At 40.3% G+C, this 19,364-nt stretch overlaps 1 protein-coding gene across 1 annotated transcript in view; it reads right to left on the minus strand.

The window, feature by feature from the left end:
• The window catches only part of LOC146323476 (cadherin-2-like), a 133,468-nt gene that overhangs the window by 30,980 nt on the left and 83,124 nt on the right, over positions 1-19,364 (minus strand). Inside the window, exons 7-12 of the mRNA XM_084722459.1 lie at positions 18,767-18,939; positions 14,183-14,320; positions 13,593-13,778; positions 9,652-9,905; positions 5,457-5,599; positions 542-775 (exon numbers count right to left, since the gene is read on the minus strand). Coding sequence (XP_084578585.1) covers positions 542-775; positions 5,457-5,599; positions 9,652-9,905; positions 13,593-13,778; positions 14,183-14,320; positions 18,767-18,939 — 1,128 coding nt within the window. The remainder of the gene's footprint in view (positions 1-541; positions 776-5,456; positions 5,600-9,651; positions 9,906-13,592; positions 13,779-14,182; positions 14,321-18,766; positions 18,940-19,364) is intronic.

Below are 19,364 nucleotides of genomic sequence, written 5' to 3' on the forward strand. Positions count from 1 at the left end.
GTTCATTGTTTGGCTTCCAAGCAAATTACAAGTCAGGATGTCTTTAGGTTGGTAAGAGACCATGCCCTTTAAAAGCACAGACCCATTTACAGCATGGCAGGCTTGATGCCTTTTTCATAGTTATTTTTTCTTCTGAATAAAAATATGACAAACAAAGTCTTTGGGGAGTCAGGTCTCAGTCTCTGTGCAGTCACATCTAAATCAAACTTCAAACAGCTCATTTTTGTGATTGAAGTGTGACTCAGTCCAAGCCTGACGTCTCAAGTGCCACTCTGACTACAACTAATTACTGTGCCTGGAGTTACAGTACATAATGAGGTGAATTAAGCCTCTTTGGACTTTCAGGACACTGCAAGACGAACATCACCTCTGTACCTTGTTGGACGGCTGACACTGCCATCATGTGATCTTCCACTGACACGAGGTGACTGTATAAATAACTTTATTTTGGGGTTCCCTTCAGCAGGTCCAGAAAGTAAATGAGTGAATGAATTAAGATAAATATCAAAATTAACGCTCAGGCACACGACCCCATACTGACCATTGATGCGACTCAGTGTCCAGTTACGGCGCACGTCTGATGGACGGCTGGCCAGCTCGAAGGCAAAGGGTCCGGCGTTGGGGGTCAGATCGGGGTCACTGGCTGTGATGTTGATGGCGTTGGGATCTGGCCTCTCGCACATTTCCACCTCAGGGGGGAACACGTGTGGTGCGTTGTCATTTATGTCCATCAGGTACATCTGAAGGGTGCCTGTCCCGCTGGCAGGTGGGATACCTGGACACACGGAAAGAAAACATGTTCAATGTTTTACTTACTTTTTAACATCATTGCTTATTTAGCAGACAATACTCAATACATTTCTTGCACCCAGTGTAGCTGAAAGCTAATTATAGTCTGTAGTATGACTGTCGTTGGTCCGTGGTCTGGATGGATCACCCCTTGTGGTTTGGTGGACTAAATTCAACCATCATAGTGTGAGATACAGTTTTACTGTCGCTGTTAATTTTTAAAATGATAATTCCCCAAATCATGATGCAGAGTTGCAGTGACAAGACAAGACAGTTGCATGCTTTGTTTTACTCTGAAGTGCATTTCTGTGTGGCATCAAAGTCTTAAAGAAAGGGTGAGAGCAACTTCTCTAAAAGCTGTCACTTTCACCTCCATCAAATAATATCCCAACCATAACTACGGATACTTTCAGTGGTGTAACTGGGAATCTGGGCATACTTGTCGTCTATTATCTACTATCTAATACATGTATTATAGTATACTATAACACAGTATAGTATTAGAAGTATACTGTATAGTCTTTTTTTTCGTTAGTATGGTCTATTTTTCGCTGACCTGAAAAATGATCTGATCCATGACTCAAAACTGTGATATGATCCGAACTTTGAATTCTGTGATTCGTTGCAAGCCTAGTCTGTAGTCCATGGGTGAAGGCCACAAGTGATACACAAGTAAGAGGAAACTGTTACGTCAATACGTAATGTGTGCAATGTTCACATTTTGGCCTGGGAGAAAGGCACAGTAGCTCACGCATTGTCCAAACTGAAAAGGCTTCATCTCCTGTGAAGTTCTCTTGACTGATTTTCAATTTTTTTAAAGGTCTTGTCCAGTCCAGACATTGACAGCACTGACAGCACACACAAACATGTTTAATAGATAGCAGAGACAGAAATGAAAGCTAGCAGAGCTGTCTTGCAGCTGGCTGTGCACTCCATGCCTTTGCTAGCTTCTCTCAGTTGGGCATGTTCAGGTGGGCTGTCTCACTGTCTCACTGGAGCGTCAAATGTGGATTAATCCGCTGCTGAAAACAGTGCCCAACAAATGCAGGGTTTCCTCCTGTTTGACTTATATTTATTAAAAACTACAATGACCAGCTGTTCAAAATTAGTCTTTTTTTTAAAATGAATCAATATATTTGTGTGTGTTTTGATGGACTTGGAGCTGGGAGCCACTGACAGTTGGGCTGCAACTAACAACTGTTGTCTTTATTGATCAATCTGCCAGTTATTTTCCTGATTAATTGATTAAAGTTAGTCTTACTGATGTCTTCATATTGATCAAAGCACAGACTTAATTTACTATCACAAATGACAAAGAAAAGCAGCAAATTCTTATGTTTATAAACTGATTACATTACACTGAAGCAAATGTTTGTCATTTTTGAAAAATGATTGAAATGATTAATAGTTCTTTTAATTTACTAATCGATTAATCCTCTAATAGCTGCAGCTCTGATAGACAGAGTAAGCAGTCAGAAAATGCTAAGAGACAGACTAACACTTTGTTGTTTTTAGCGTTTCATGGGATTTGTTGACCATAAGAAAAATATAAAATATCGCAACACTCTCTAAGTGAGTGTCTGGTTTCATAATGTCACAATTTCTGGATGCAGCATATGAGGGGTGATCAACAATGTAGTTACAGAAAAATACTGCATTGTAACTGGCTTAATGCAGCTGAGTGGAGTGTGCACATCCTTTCAGCTATGCATGTTATTAGTGACAAGGCCACTGCATCAGTTATTTGAAATGAATGCATGTCTTCTGATGAAGCACAAACACATCCTCATAGACACAGCGCAAACTACATGGATGCTCGGCGTAAGGTTCAGTAGCAGCAGCACATACGCTGACTGCTGAAAACCTGCAGACATGTAACCTCTTGCACAAGCTTGCGTGTGTTTGTCCTTGTGTCTGCGTTCGGGTTTTTATCAGCGGGCTCCTTGTCGTGTGCGTGTGCTCGACAAGGGCACAGAATGTGCTACGACAGTGGGTCAGCAGGAAGCTCGGAGCACAGCGGGGCCTCTGTATGAAGAGGATGGATGGAGCTGCCGCTGAATGACATTCCTCTTGAACAATCTTCAACTTTGAACAGTGGATCCTCTTTTCTGCGGATATAAAGCGCATTTATGATCGGAACGAGAGCTGGAGTTTGGGAATCAAGCACTAAATGGGCAGAAAAACATCTCCATTAGAATTCAATGAGAGCACTGTGTGCAGAAGACAGTCTGTGTAATCCCACGAGCATCCTGATCGGGACATATGATTACAGGAATAAAGAAGTGAAATGTAATTAAAGATGGACAGTACAATCTGTTGTCTACAGGAAGAAGTATTCCCCTTCCCATTTGGTAAAATAAGAGCTTCATTTCAGGGCATGGAGGTACACAAACTGCTTAACAAATGCACTATTTTCTTACTTACCTTGTTAGGCAGTTGTGTAACTACAGTGTTGATGTGACATCCTACTGTTCACTTGAGTTAAAGCTCAATAAAACAAAACAATTTTTAATCATCTTAGTATTGACTCGAATTGAAGATTAATTCAGAGATCCAATTACAGTTTTTTTTTTCTGATTGCTAACATGCATTGTTTAAAACTGAAGTCACACTGTCAAAACTCTTCATGCAGTCAGTGAAAACAGAAGTCTGTTTGGACCAAACTGTGAATCATTATCTCATTGCTTTCACACAAAAGGCATTCACAGGCCGAGCCTTCTCTTCTTCTCTCATTCATACTTCACCACCTGCAAAACACCATATATTTACGACACAGTTTTCGAACGCTAACATGCTGTTTTCATAACTGTTAAAAACACATTCAAAACAGAATTCATGCATTTCTACAGTAGCTATGTTTAAATATAGAGAAAATCATACTTGAAAAAATGAAATTACTGTCATTAAAATGATGAAATTTAATAACACAGTAATCATTCCAAACACAGCTCAGGTGTCCTCCTTTTATCTAGTCTTGTTTCCAAACTGACAAAAGGCCCTCAGAATCATTTTGTGCAGAAACGTGTACACAGTGTAGTTGTCCTGTATAAATATAGAACATACTGTTATATAGCTACAACATACAGTTATGCTACACACCATGTGGGCATTACAATTGCATGTGCAGTCATCCTGTGTAAAAACATTAACCATCATGATCATATCTGTAGAAGTGAAAGGTGTGTTCAAATTTAATCATCTTCACCTTCCTTTTTATCAAATCAAATACAGCCAGTTCTCCCTCAGATATCGAGGTGTGCAGATGTGGAATGAAAAAGTTCATGTTATCAAGAGCTGGACTACATTTTTAAAAGGGAATCTGCATCGCCTGTAATTCTTGATGTTATTATCACCGTTTATTTTATTTTTTCCGCATTGTTGTTGATGTATTTCTTTGTTTTTATTGGATCATTTATTTATTGACTGGTTTTCTTTTTTTCTGCTCATTGTATGTTTCTTATTGTCATTATTTGTGTTCTCATGTTGATGTTAGTTTTGATTAGTATTGTTTTGTTTGTTTGTGTTTTTCCTAAAAGGAGAAGAGGTCCCTTGACCTCTCCTGACACATTTTTTCCCTTACATTACTGTATTTTATTGTAGTTTTATATGTGTACAAATAAAAATAAAAGAATGGATGAATGCATATATAGCTTTTAGTTTCACATATTCTCACTCAACCACTCTTTTCTTCTACTTTTTTAACTCTAATCTGTTGAAGTATCAGACTGTGAAGATACATAAAGTCAGGACTGAAGCTATGATGCCTGTGTGTTCTCATAATGGGATCTAGTCACACAAACAGCAGGTCTTACTCGTTCTTTCTCTTCACGGCTGATAAAAAGACCCTGAGCAAAACACTTCAGGTAAGAGGGGCAGCAAGATCAGTGCTGATGACGTATATCGTATGAGACGAGACATGCAGTTCACTAAGCAGTTTCACACAAAACTAAGCTAAACTACGGCAGACCTTCCACAAACCGAGACTAATAAACAACAGATGTGTAATTTGTGATACAGTTCAAATGGAATCAGAAAATAATTTGTCTTTTGCCATAGATTCAGCCATTTACGAATTTAGGTCCTATGAGCTACACCAGGAGGTGACTTGGGCTGCGTATATTGCATCCATGAGGATGATTTCTGCCTTTATCATGTCAGACAGATTTTCATCAGGTATGGTGGTTGTTTGAAAGTAAAGAAAACTACTTCAATGCTCCCAAGCTACTTCACAACATCACAAAACTATGTGTTTTGATATTGTTTTAATGTGAATGGCAGAACTTACATATTTAACATTTAAATGGGCAGATCGCCTTATGTTGCTCCTGAATTTAATAGAATTAAAATCGTATTGTGGCAGACGTTTTTATACCTGCGAACATGACACTGTTGTCCAAGGATTTTGGGATGAAAGCTGTATTTTACATCCCTAGTAGCTTGTAGCATGCTACTTTGAAAAACATGAGGTTGCAGCTCCACTGACTCCTGCTTCCACAACACTGCAGACACTCTGCAGGAGCTGGACTATGACAGTAAAACCAGCACCAGCAATTACTGGCAGAGCACTGAGGCACAGTGAACACTGTCCTCCTGCGTGTGTGTGTGTGTGTGTGTGTGTGTGTGTGTGTGTGTGTGTGGTGGACACCAGCGCTGCCCTCTCATCTCACCGTTATCAGAAGCCATGAAGGTGACGTTGTAGAGGTTGTTCTTCACGTAGGGAGACTCTCGGTCAAGGATGGCGATGGTGGAAATCCGACCGTTAACCGGGTCAATCTCCAGCCAGTTGGCAGGGTCGTACATCTTGGAGTACCTGGATTCAGTCAGAGAGAGACACGGCATGAGGAAGCAGCACAGAGAGGCTTCTTTATCTGCTCTCCTGGATACAGGCCAGGCAGCTACTGCAGGCTGATATATGGAGGCTGCAGCACTCTCAGGAGGCAACCACAACTCATTCATTTATTCTCCCTGGAAATGATCCTACCTTTAACGCACTGGAAATTATATCAAAAAATAGATTTGTCACTGGAAATTTGTTATGTTTTTTAGACCTGAAAACAATCCATGATAAAAAAGAATGAAGCTTGGCACAGCACTGTGACGTGCTGATGAAATGTGCGCTCTTACAAATAAGGGTTCTGAAAGGTTTCTTTCTGAAGAGCTGAGGTTCTACCAAGCGTCATCTGCTTCTGAGGAATCCTTTTTTGAAGAAAGAATTCTTCAAAGATCATTAAAATCCACAAAGAACTCTTTGTAACACAATATAAAAGGGTTCTTGGTAGAGCGCCATGGGATGGCTCTCGCTAAAACTCTTGGCATTTAAAAAGGTTCTCGGTAGAACCCCCCCCCCGAGCGTGTTCTAGATAAAACTCTCATATGAAAAATGTTCTTGGTAGAATCCTAGGGTGGGCCACAGATAAAACCCTTGAAATATAAAAAGGTTCTCCATTAAACTCCTTAATGGATTTTAGATAAACCCTTATGAATATTAAAAGGTTCTCTGTAAACCCCCCATGGTAGAACCCCATCAGTGTGTTCCAGATAAAACCTTTGGAAAATAAAAAGTTTCTCACAGGTTCTAGATAAAACCCCTGGGAGAGTTCTGGCTAAACCTCTTGGAAAATAAAAAAGGTTCTCAGTTCTCAGTGGGTTCTAGATAAACCTTTGGAATATTGAATGGTTCTCTGTAGAATTCCCTGGTATGGTTCTTGTTAGCACCCTTTGAAGGTGGAAATATTATGGATAGAACCCCTACAGAAGGGTGGAACCATTACACCAAAGAAAGGTTCTTCACAGAACCTCTCATTGAGGGCTCTGGGTGAAACCTTTCACAGAACGTTTCTTGGTATAACCTGTCATGTTGGGGTCGAGTTAGACCCTTCTGGAAGGGTTCCAAGTGGTTCTACCAGGAACCAAAGAGGCCCCTCCCATGAGGACAAGCCAAAGAACCCTTCATGGTTCTAATTAGCACCTTAACTTCTCAGAGTGTATTTATCGGACAGAATTTACTCTGCATTCCTGTAAGAGCAGAAGTCGTGTTTCAAACTGGCCATGCAGCTGAGAAACGACGTGAACAAACAGGAAAACAGCACAGCCTTAAACAAAAGAGAGCAGAGCTGCCATGAAGCACCAATGAATAGGGAATACTGTCCATTTGGTATATTTTTAATTGGTGAGATAAAGAGCAGAAAGGCACAGTTATGAATAAATGTAGGAGCAGCACCAACCACAGCATACAAAGCAACAAATCAGAGACCAAAATGCTCTCCCTGGCCCGCTCTATAGCGCACAATACCCTCGCTTTATGTGTGTGTGAGCATGTGTGTGTGTGTGTGTGTGTGTGTGTGTGCGTGTGTGTGCACTCACATGTTTTTGTGAACAAAGTGTGCGTCCACCATTGGCTGTTGCTAGGCTACAAAGACTTCAGCACTACATTTAGAAACAAATAGTGGGATGTAAAAGAAAGAAGGATGGGGACAAGAGGCAGCAGTCCTGCAGGCTCCCAGCGCTCTGCTCCGCTCGGCTCTGCTTGTTGTCGAGCTGTGAGCTCAGTGCTGCAGGATCTTGGAAAGATATACATTTCCCCCAGACAAGGAAAAAAAAAATCCAGCCATCTTATCAGCTTTTATCTCAAAATGGGGCTGCAAGAGAGAACAGCATGCCGCCCTCGCTAATTGAGCAGGCGAATGTTCAGCCTATTGAGCAAATTAAACTGTGTTGTTGAACGTGGTCAGTGAAGGAAAACTCGACAAAAATAGAACAAATCAAAACTCCTTCTCATTGCACTTTTAGAAATAAGGCTTTCAAAAGGGTTCTTCCTGAAGGGCTATGGTTCTACTCAGAACCGTTTGCTTCTGAGGAAACCTTTTGTTGGAGAAAGAGGGATTGTTGAAATCTTTGAAGAGCTCTTTCATCAAGCAATCATCAAGGGTTCTTTGTACCATAATATTAAAGGGTTCTCTGTACAGCCCCCCCCCATTGTATTCTAGATAAAACCTTTGGAACATGTAATGGTTCTCCATAGAACCCACTTGGTGCATTATTGATAAAACCCTTGGAATGTAAAAAGATTTCTGGTAGATCCCCTTAAGTGGGTTCTAGATAAAACCCTTGGGATATAAAAAGTGGAACCACCTTAGTGTATTCTAGATAAAACCTTTGGAACATGTAAAGGTTCTCAATAGTCCCCCTTTCATGGGTTCTAAATAAAAGCCTTGGAATATAAAAAGGTTCTCAGTAGAACACCCTCAGTGTACTCTAGATAAAACCTTTGGAACATGTAATGGTTCTCCATAGAACCCACTTAGTGCATTACTGATAAAACCCTTGGAATCTCAAAAGGTTCTCGGTTGAACTGCCTTAGTGCATTCTAGATAAAACATTTAGAACATGTAAAGGTTCTCGGTAGAACCCTCTTAATGTGTTCTAGATAAAACCCCTGGAATCTAAAAAGGTTCTCAGTTGCACTGCCTTAGTATATTCTACATAAAACATTTAGAACATGTAAAGGTTCTCAGTAGAACCCTCTTAATGTGTTCTAGATAAAACCCCTGGAATCTAAAAAGGTTCTCAGTTGCACTGCCTTAGTATATTCTACATAAAACATTTAGAATATGTAAAGGTTTGTGGTACAACCCCTTAATGGGTTCTAGATACAACCCTTGGAATATAAAAAAGGTTCTTGGTTGAACCCCCTTAGCGTATTCTAGATAAAACCTTTGGAACATATAAAGGTCCTCAGTAGAGCCCCTTAATAGGTTCTAGATAAAACCCTTGCAATATAAAAAGGTTCTCAGTAGAACCCCTTGGTGTGTTCTACGTAAAAACATTGGGATATAAAAAGGTTCTAGGTAGAACCCCCTTAGTGTGCGCTAGATAAGTCGTGGATTATAAAAAAGTTCTCTGTAGAAGCCCCTTGGTGGGTTCTTGGAATGCTTAACAGTCACCTCGGTCACTTAAAACTTCAAGTTCACAATATTATTTTTTTCTGATTTTAAACTGTCTTAAACTTAATTCCTTTTTTAAAAAGTTTCGGCTTACGTGACATGCTACTTTGAAACAAATTAACACACAGAACAGATGGTATAAGCTATTTAAGAGGCTCGTTGTTTGCACCACTAACAAACGAGGAGGCTTCATACGATACTATGACCAAATATCATCATCAAACAGAAGAATAAAGGCCTGTCTCTAATATAAACCTGCTTCATTTAAAGGCCTGGTCTCCTCTGCAGCAGGTCACTGTTTGACAAAATACTGTTTATACTTCAATTAAAAATATCAATTTTTTTCAGGGTCCTTTTTGTGATACATATGCTACTTTGTAACAAAATAACAAATGCTAACGGTGATTTGAGATATTTATGAGGCTGCATGGCGGCACCACTTATTGTTACTGTAGGCATGTTAGCTACTGTTCCCAAACTCTTACAGTCTAAGAGAGCTTTATCCTAATGATGCATTTAACCTAATTGCAGTGTTCCAGCTATGTGAATTGTATAAACAGATAAAAGCTGCTGTAACTGAGTCCAAGGTTATATACTAAAAAGCTAATTTCCTTTCAGTCGTACCTTGTCAATGATGGTCATTGAGAGTGACTTGAGAATTAATTCTAATTCATTCTAATTTAAAAGATGAAAAAAGCATTCAGATAGCCAAAGGTTCATCTTTTCAAAAGACAGTGAAAGACACATTCAGTCTCTGCTTAAACCTGCTCAACATTTCATAGTTAACTTGCACATTTTAATTGCACGTACTTTTAGTGCAGCACTTTACTTTTCACCTATGACTTCCACCTGAATGTCACTGAACTCATCATCACTAAATAAAAACCCCTAAAGCTTGAGCTTCCAGCAGGTGTCTTACCGGATGGTTTGTCTCATGAAGCGGTCGGGGTCCTGGGCAGTGAAGGTGGAGAGCAGAGACCCGGCGGGCAGACCTTCCTCCAGCTTGATGGGCTTGGGGTTGGGGCTGAACTCCGGGCTCTCGTTGATGTCCAGGATCCGTACGGAGACGGTGGCCGTGGACTGGCGGGGCAGGTGGATGCCGCGGGCCAGCGCGACCTCGTTCTCCGCCTCCACCGTCAGCATGAAGGAGCGGGTCAGCTCAAAGTCTATCGGCTGTATACAACAAGGGATGGAAAAGATGACAGTGACGTGATACACTGGACGTCAGGGTTTCAGGGGTAGACAAGTTTCATGGTATAAGATGGTATGAAAACTGTAATGTAATGTAATTCTTTGTCATTTCTGTGCTTTTTACTCTTTTATCGGACAAAAAAAATGACAAACCTCTGAACCTCTGTCATATGTTTCTGTTTTGTGTTGTTATTGGTTTATTTAAGAAGGACACTACACATCAATAAACATTACTGGAAAGGTGCCAGATAGCCCTTTTCCATACACATGAGCTGGCCTGGCTTGACTCGGTTTGACTTGGGCCATCAGCCCAGCGCAGCAGGGGTTTGCATTTCCATTACCACAGGGTTCCCTGCTTGAAGGTGTGACTTTTAACTAGAGATGAGCTTGGCTAAGCTCGAGGTGAGCGGCTGTAAAGCAGTGGATAAACCACTCATATATGTCTCTGGGATAAACATGCTGTTTCCTTGAATTCTTCACAATAAAAGTCCCTGGTTGTTTCATTATATAAAGCTTTTATTATGAAGCAGCACAAACAGGAGATATTTTCATGCTCTTACACAGCTGAAAGCGAACATGAAACAGTAAAATAAAGCAAATACCTGAAAGTACAAACAACGGAACAAAAGTGAAACTAAATTTTAAAGCAGAGATTCACTTAGAAGCTACAAAAGTTCCGAGTGCTGACTTTTGAAAACGTTTTTGTCTCTGCTTTCCTACACACCCAAGCCAAGTATCACACTTGTTCGAGGGAGAGAATGGAGGGTCGTCACGGGTCGGCCGCAGTCTGCAAGACATCACTGCAGCCTGCTTGGAGATGGCTCGGGCTCGTTTTGGCCCCGCTCTAGAGTTGGTCCGTCTCGGGCGTGGCTCGGGGGTAGCTCTGTGCAATAAAAGTGGTAATGGAAATCACAGCAGTTTGACTCAGCGCGGCCAAAAGTGCCAGTGGAAAGCCCCAAGAGTCAGCCAAAAGTTAGCCAAAAGGCTATTCATCTGTTGTCGCTGGACAGATGTTTCCTTAATCTTTCACATTTATGCATGATGTCTTAATACACTAATAATAAAAAATTAGCTGTTTTAACACAGTCACTAGAATTATTTGAACCAATAAAACATCCTCATTGAGAAAGATAACAAGGATATTTCTCAAAATGCTGAAATGCTCCTTTACAGTTATAACACTTCAAATTCTTTTTGTATCAAATCTATTTATGGCGTGAATGTTTTTGCGCTGTATCATTCAATGTTTTTACATCCAGTAATTGCCTCTGTATATTGGTGTGTTTATTGTGAGTGGCGGAGTCCGCCATTCCAATGCTGGATTCAAATTACCTACACATGCAAGGGGGCTTTACAGGAAACGATACATGCAAAAAGTGTAATTTGATTTCACTGATATCAGTCTCATTGTTTACTGTTCACTCTCCTACAGCGTCTCACTGCTGCTCGTGTAAACCCAATATTTCCTCCTGCATGCATGAATGTAAACAACGGCGAGAAGAGAGAGGCTGGCTGCAGCCCTCATGATGTGCACAGTTCTTTGCCGTTGCATTTGGATTTTATGATGGTTCGACTTTCTCAGCTTGCGGCTGTGGCTTGCCATGCGACCCTGGCAACCACAGAAACAGCAAGGGAAGCAACACAAGAGCTATTGATCTAAGTTCCCTGAATTTTGAGACAGTGGCTGTTTGCATTCTGAAAGTACTGTAAGGAATAGAACTCTGTCTGTGTGTGTGTGTGTGTGTGTGTGTGTGTGTGTGTGTGTGTGTGTGTGTGTTGTGGAGACCAGAGGGCTGTACTACAAAGAAAGCTCAACAGAGCCGGGCTTTCTTTGCATGAGCTTGCTCGACAAACCCTAAAACCTCAGTCAGAAATAACAGATTGTCACGATGGTGCTTATCAACTTTGTTTGTTAACTCAGGCTTTCATCTTGAGACTTGTGTGTGGTCACATACAAAGGGGCGTTTGGCGCATCATTTGACTCTTCTTCCACACAAAGCGGAGCGATTGCGAGCTGCCCACCTCAGTCAAGAGTAACATGTTATCATATTGGAGAACTATGGAAAATATAAAAAAATATGTAATTGTGTTGCAAAAAGCAACAGTGTTGCCTCAGATAAGGCAAGAGAGGATTGCTGGGAGAAAATTACTAACTGACTCAATGTGCTGTTACTGTCTGCATTTTATTTCTAACTTGACAACTGCACATTAAACAATTACAGTATTTAAACATGACAGTCTCATAATTAAGTGGAAATCACTTTAGTTTTTTTTTTTGGATTCAAAGTAAAATGTATGTTACTGATTGAATATTATCTGTGATAAACAGGATAGACTAATCGATTTTCTAATCAGTGTTCTGAGCTGCAGTATCAGCGGTGCAGAATCAGGCTGGAGCTTAAAAACATCATTGGAAGTGTCTGTAGCTGCTTCATTATTATTTTAGTGTGTGGATGGTCTGCTGTGTAAAATTTAAAGTGGCAATCTGACCTGAAGCAAACAGGAAAAAATGATTTTTCTGCAGCACCAAACATGTTGATGCACAGTTTGTGCTGCTGTAGCACAGTTTTATTAGCTAGTTAAGGAGCTGTGCTTTTACAGCCGATTTAATGTGAAACTCTGATCATAACCTGCTGCCGACCAGAATATGAGTTCAGCATACATGACACCAGCAGCACGTCATACAGCAAGCCACGCCCCCTTCTGGGATTTCACATAATGGAAAAGATAGGGAAATGCCAACAATCAATAAACATACAAATCCATCACTATCTCTGGTTCTCCATCCTTCCTGGAAAGGAAAGGATACCAAAAAAGAGAGAAATAAGAATGTCTGAGCCTCCAAAGAACTGTAATTGTTCCTACAAATAGAGAGCGTGTGAGGCTGCTGGAGTTCAGTCATAATGTTATACTACGGCAGCATCAGAGAGACTGTCGTCTCTGACTAAATCTCGACCTAACTTAAATCAAAAGTTTTCTATCGATATGTTTTGTTATTTACAGACAACACTTTGACTAATGATACCTGGTAATTCAGTATAATCGATGTCTGATCACGGTGTTGGCTCACCGATCCATTTGGAAGGACTGAAGGCTGACTTAATTTATCAAGATATCACAAACACTCCGGTTCAGGCAAGGTCACAGAATAATTCTTAGACATGTCTAATCCATATAAATGTGTCATAACTGTAATTTAAAAACACGTAAAAATATATTGCTGTCAATGGGATCTTTGGTTTTCTATACCCCAAAATGGGCATACCAGTCTGATGTATATGTTACCATGGCGCTCTTTCAATTCTACCTTGCTAACGCATCAGTCTTGCTTCGTAGTGCGCCCCTCAGAGCGGCAAGAATTACTCAAATATGAATCAATTTTTAAAATAATCGCCAACAATTTTGATAATGGATTTATCAATTTGGGTGATATTTTAAGGAAAAAAGTCAAAATTCTCTGCTTTCAGCTTCTTAAATGTGAATATGCTTTGGTTTCTTGAATATAACTGAATATTTTTGAGTTTTAGACAAAACAAGACATTTCAGAATGTCATCTTGGACTTTGATCAACCCTTTTCACTATTTTCTGACATTTAAAGGACCAAACAACTAATTGATTAATCAAGAGATAAATCGTCAGTGAAAACAAATCGTGGAGACCAATCCCACCTTGACCACAGTGAGGAGGCCCTCGTTGGTGGTGGGGTCAGTGGGGATGGAGAAGCGGCCGGAGGGGTCTCCGGCGATGATGCGGTACACGGCGCTCCAGGCCTGGGTGTGAGGCTGGTCTTTATCCGTCACAGTCAGGTTGGTGACGATGACGTTCACCCTGTTCTCATGAACCTCCCCGAAGAACTGACAGAGACAGACAGGAAGACTCATTAGAGCTCTGCAGAATATTTAGGCTAACACCAAAATAAACAGGAACTCATTAATACCTCAGTAAAAAGACTGTAAACTAATGAGAGCGAGGCGGAGATGATTGCTTCTGTCTCACAGCACAGATAAGTGCTTCTGTTTCCCAAAATAAAGAGCACTTTCCCCGCAAACACCGCTCCTCCCTGTCCAACCTGCTCAGCTTTACTGAGGAAGATAAACATATTGGACGTTTCATTGGCTTTTCACTCCTCCACCATCTGCCACAACCAATAAAAACTCGGAGAGCTTCACTGCCGTTTAGGAGAACAGAGCCTCGGTGCAGTTTTAGAGCCAATAGATTTTCTCTGCATGTGTGTGGGTGTGTGTGTATGTGGACATACTGTGTCCGTGGTGAATTCTGGGGGATTGTCGTTGACATCAGTGATCCTGATGACGGTGGTGGCCGTGTTGGACAGGCCGTAGGTGGGGTTTCCCTCCATGTCTGTAGCCTGGATGATCAGGGTGTACTGGGTGACTTTCTGCAAACAGACAGAGAACAAAAAGCATCAACAACTGGAGAGACAGACTCAGGTGCTTTTTATTTAGATGAGTGATGGTCAATTTGTGGCCCGTGGGCCAACTGGCCCCCAATAAGGTGCTGGGTGGCCCTCCAATCACTTTCTAATTATTCGAACAATAAAAATCTGTGTGAATACTCTTTTCTGATTGGCTGGCAGTTGTGCATTAAAGCCATTTAACGCACCCACACAGTTCAGTTCAATATTAATCTGCTACCCAACTTGTAACAATAGTATCATTACAGAGCACAGCAGTCAAAGCTCACGCCACTTCCTAACTGGAGGTGATGTGAACATGCCAACAGCTGATTGGTTCAGTTTTCCCAGCCTGCTCCGTGGGTCAGCAAACAGACTTGCCCGGGCTCTGCTTCAGCCACGTTTCATGCACCTCCAACCTGTTTTCTGTTTTCCCTCATTTAAGCGGTCAAAGGAAGGACGAGAGACCGATTAACGAGGCTGAGAAGAAGCGGTACCTTTTATATGCTTCACAGCAGACTTTTTATAGGAATATCCTCAAAAAGGACGAGGGTTGGAAGGAATTAGTTAGTTATGAATAAATAACTCCTGAGGTACTCATCTAGAGAGGGAGGAGTCTCAAATGTGCCGCTGCGACATGGATTGTTTGTGTGTATGTGAAGTTTTTCGTTCGCATCTCTTCTAGTTAGGAAGTGGTGTTACTTGTTATCAACTGTGGCAAGCCAGCCAGGTTTATTTGTAAAGGGACTAGAATTATTCCTTGTCATGACAACTGTAAGCTCTTGCTTCATAACTTTTGACTTTGAGTGCAAAACTTTCACCCAAAAATCTGTGAATGCTTTTATTCCATACTGTTGGCAAATGACCACAATATAAGAGGGATAATCAGCTTGTAGATGTGTGTTAAACAGTTTGAAGTCTCTTCAAAGCTGTGTTTTTATTGTTTTTAGAGCCAAACAGATATATTGATCCAATATTATCGGCCAAATATTGCCTGAGCACAGCTATTCTGTATTGTACTGTATCTGTATTGTATTCTGCTAGTCTATATTTTTGCCACTTTTGATCGCTTTTTTCTATTCAGGTTCACTTTCTGTTTTCATTTATAGTTATTTCTAATTATTATTACTAGTACCAGTGAATGTTTGCTGTTTCAGTGCCCAGATGTCATTTTGGATTTCATTTATATAAATAAAGAAAGATAAGTTACTGGCCTTTTAATCTTTTTCATTTTCTTCTATAAATAGTATTTATATTTGTTTATTTACTGGCTCCTGGCCTTCTATCATTTTGCAAAAGCGGCCCCTGACAAAGAAAGTTAACTGTCCCTGCTTTAGAAGCTCCAGACCACATTTAATGTGGACTGGTCCATCCATCCATTAGTTTTTGGACAAATGTAGAACACATATTAAACAAGCCACAGTTCAAATATTACTGCGCAGATCATGGTTAGATATAAATCTAATTAAACTGTTTTAGAAAAGTGGAAGGTCTTTGTGTCAAAGCACCATCATAGCTGATGACTCAATCAGTATGGCTTAACAATAGTGTTCGGAGAGCTAATGACTGCTGGATTTAACAAGGCTTCTGCACACCTCCTGCACAAATTTAATTACCTTTCTAATAACTGTGAAAGGGAAACAATATAATTTCCATTCCAAAGAAAATGAACAATCTAGATTACATTCTACCTTTAAAAAGTCAAATTTAATATTCATTCAGAAGGTCCTGGATCAAATTCAATAACAACCTTTTCTAAAATTAAAGGTTTTGATTGTATTTTTTAGACTTTTATTACCTTGAAGGGATAGTTGACCCAAAAATGAAAATTCAGCCATTATCTACCCGCCTTCATACCAACTGAAGGTCGAGTTTAGTTTTTTTGGTTCACAAAACACTGCTGAAGATTCACAGGAAAACAGTGTTGCAAAATGTCCCAAACAATTGAAGTGAACTGTGACCAGTTCAGACGGCGTGCAACGCGAGTGAACGGCATGTCAGGGCTTTTAGGAGACTTGGATTACACCAGGCGAGCAGTATGGAGGCATTTGATGGGGGTTTTTTTGGGGGGGTTGTATTTTTTTCTGCGAGTGTCCTGTAGAGACATCTTCATTTTGCACAAAAGGCAAAATCAATTAGGCTCTCTCTGACTTTTTTATGTCTTTATCTAACCAGCCAACTATTTATTCATAGAGAGATTTATTATGAAAGTAATAGAAGTACAATTTCACACAGTTTCAAGGACTTTATCCAAAGTCCAAGCACTTTTAAGACGTTGAAAACATTTCATTAAATTTGAAACGTGAAAGTAAACATCACTTGAAAATAAAGGCCACCTGCGTAAAAACACACACTGCTCAGTTCAAAATGAAAACTAGGACAAAATGAAAATAAGTGGTTGAATTAAACGTAGGATTGCAAATTTTGTCCATGTTCATTACCTGATAAGTTGAAAATGCTAACAATCAATTTATCAATTAAACATGAATAATTAATGAGATACAAAACATGCATTTTTCACCCTCATTTTCATTTTTATCTTGTTTTTTTCTGTTTGTTTGTGTTTCCTTATTTAACAAATGGCTCCACCAAACAAGACTAGACTACAGATTAATTATTGATTAATACAGTTTTAATCAGTTAAATTAATAATATTTTTCCAATTAAGTTTATTAGATAAAACCTAAATTACTGTAACAGGATAACTGAGGCCCTCAAATTCAATTCTAGAGCTTGGAGTGAATTTTAGATCCTCACTTCAGCAATCAATAAATGAATATTTAAGAGACTGTCTCTGGCAGAATTTAAGGCTTTTTAATACTTCCTAATGCATGTTACTAGTAAATGTGAATTTCAAACATTTCCCAGTACATGTAGCCACCTGTCTCCTGTTCTGTCCCAGTCCCTGAAGAAGAACTCCCGTCCCATCCCACTCCCGTGTTTTTATATATATATACATATATATATATATATATATATATATATATATATATATATATATATATATATATATATATATATATATAAAAAACAGATCTATTGTTATAATGATTCCTGCTTGACTGTTTTGTTTCCTGTCCTGAATCCCATGGGACTCCTGAAAAAATGTGAAGAACATGAGTTACTGTGACTGAGCTGCTCTCCTCCTGGGCCTGTCAAGTTTGTAACACTGGTTAGCATCATAGTTAGGCAAACATTACTGTTAAGCTAGTGTCCTATAGCCAGACTTCCCTCCACAGTGCTCAGTGGTGGCTCCATGTACACACGTTCTGCTATAGGAGAAAAAAAAAAAAAAACGTCCTGCCTTGTTTGCATTTCTTTAACCAATGCAGTTAGCACTGTCGCCTCACAGCAAGAAGGTTCTGAGTTTCTCCTCATGCCTGCTTAGGTTCTCTCTGGCTTCTCCAGCTTCCTCCCACAGTCCAAAGACATGCAGGTTTACAGGTTAATTGATGAGTCTAAATTGTCTGTAGGTATGAATGTGAGCTTGTCTCATCCCTGCAATTAAATTGGAGAACTGTCCAGGGTGTGCCCTGCCTCTCACCCAGCGTCAGCCAGGACAGGCTCCAGCATCCCCGCAACCCTTCAAAACAGTTATGGACAATGAATTAATGAATTTGTGCGTCGGGTGGCGAGCTGTAGCATTAAAACGACTGCATCAATAGCTTGTTTACATTCTTAGCATTAGCGTCCCTGGCGCTAATTTGCCGTTTTCAGCGTGAAGGTTGCAGCATGGAGGTAGTTCTTGTTTCCAGGGGACTTTGCACATAGCAGACGCTGCACACTGGTCGCCGAAACAAGCGAACAGTGGCAGGCCTATACCCACGGCGTGCATCCGGTGAGTCAGACCGGCGTTCAGCAGATGACTTTGCGTACAGCAAATCAAAAGCAGAGTCAGGCCAGCAAGTCATGACAGTCTCTCCTGGACTTGCTTCCTCTGGAGATATAAAGGGCTCATTCTAAGATGACGAAAAATACGACTATTCTTATTTTCAGGTGATTACACACTAATGAAAACATACTTTTAATATTACACTCCATTTTTGCCATATTCTGCCCATAAATTTCCCTAAATCTTACATGCTGGATTTAAGAATGTAATGATGTGTTAAAATTTCCTAAACTTTTCAGACAAACTTTGAAAAAGCAGCAGGCAGGCTTGACTGATTTTGAGATGATTAAAAACTCTTTAAAAACATGATCATTGCACACTGGCATCAGAGTGGAACGGCATGAGAAGACACAGAACACTGTCGGACCCGCTGATGGAAGAATATGAGCAGAAAAAAAAAAAGCTACAAGCTGTCTTTACACTGCAGGAGACACTGCAGGCTGGACACACAGTCACAGGCTGAGAAGCAGCTGCTCCATATGGGTTTAGAGACAAATATACACACAGACACACATGCACAGAGACACACAGACGCACACCTCCCGGTCGAGGCCTGCTGCCACAGTGATGATGTCACCCGTCTTGTTGTTAATGGTGAACATGTTGGAGGAGGGGCTCTGGGGATTCTGCGAGAGGATCTTATATCGCAGCATCCCATTAGCAGTTTTTGGATCATCCTTGTCCACCGCAGTCACCGTCATCACGAAGGATCCTGCAGTCACACACACACACACACACACACACACACACACACACACACACACACCAAGTCAACACACATCTGTCATTGACAATGATTGATGGTCATTGACAGTTATTAACACTATTGACAATCATTAACATAATTTACAGTCATTGACAGCCAAAGTTCTTAATGTTTATTAATAGTGGTTAATATCCTTGACAGTTATTGACAGTTAGTCACAGTTATTAACCATTACTAAGCCACATCCACAACTAATTACTTAATCAAGAAAATAATCAACAGATTAATCAATAATGAAAATTGCTGCAGGATAGATTTGAAGATCCAGAAAATAATCGTTGGATTAATCGATGATGAAAATAATTGTTAGTTGCAGTCTTACATCTGTAAGTAAATATGGGTTCAGTCCACAACTTGCAAGTGTGTGTGTG

Source organism: Lutjanus erythropterus, chromosome 7 (assembly GCF_056507025.1).
Source record: "Lutjanus erythropterus isolate fLutEry1 chromosome 7, fLutEry1.hap2, whole genome shotgun sequence".
Taxonomy (NCBI): domain Eukaryota; kingdom Metazoa; phylum Chordata; class Actinopteri; order Lutjaniformes; family Lutjanidae; genus Lutjanus; species Lutjanus erythropterus.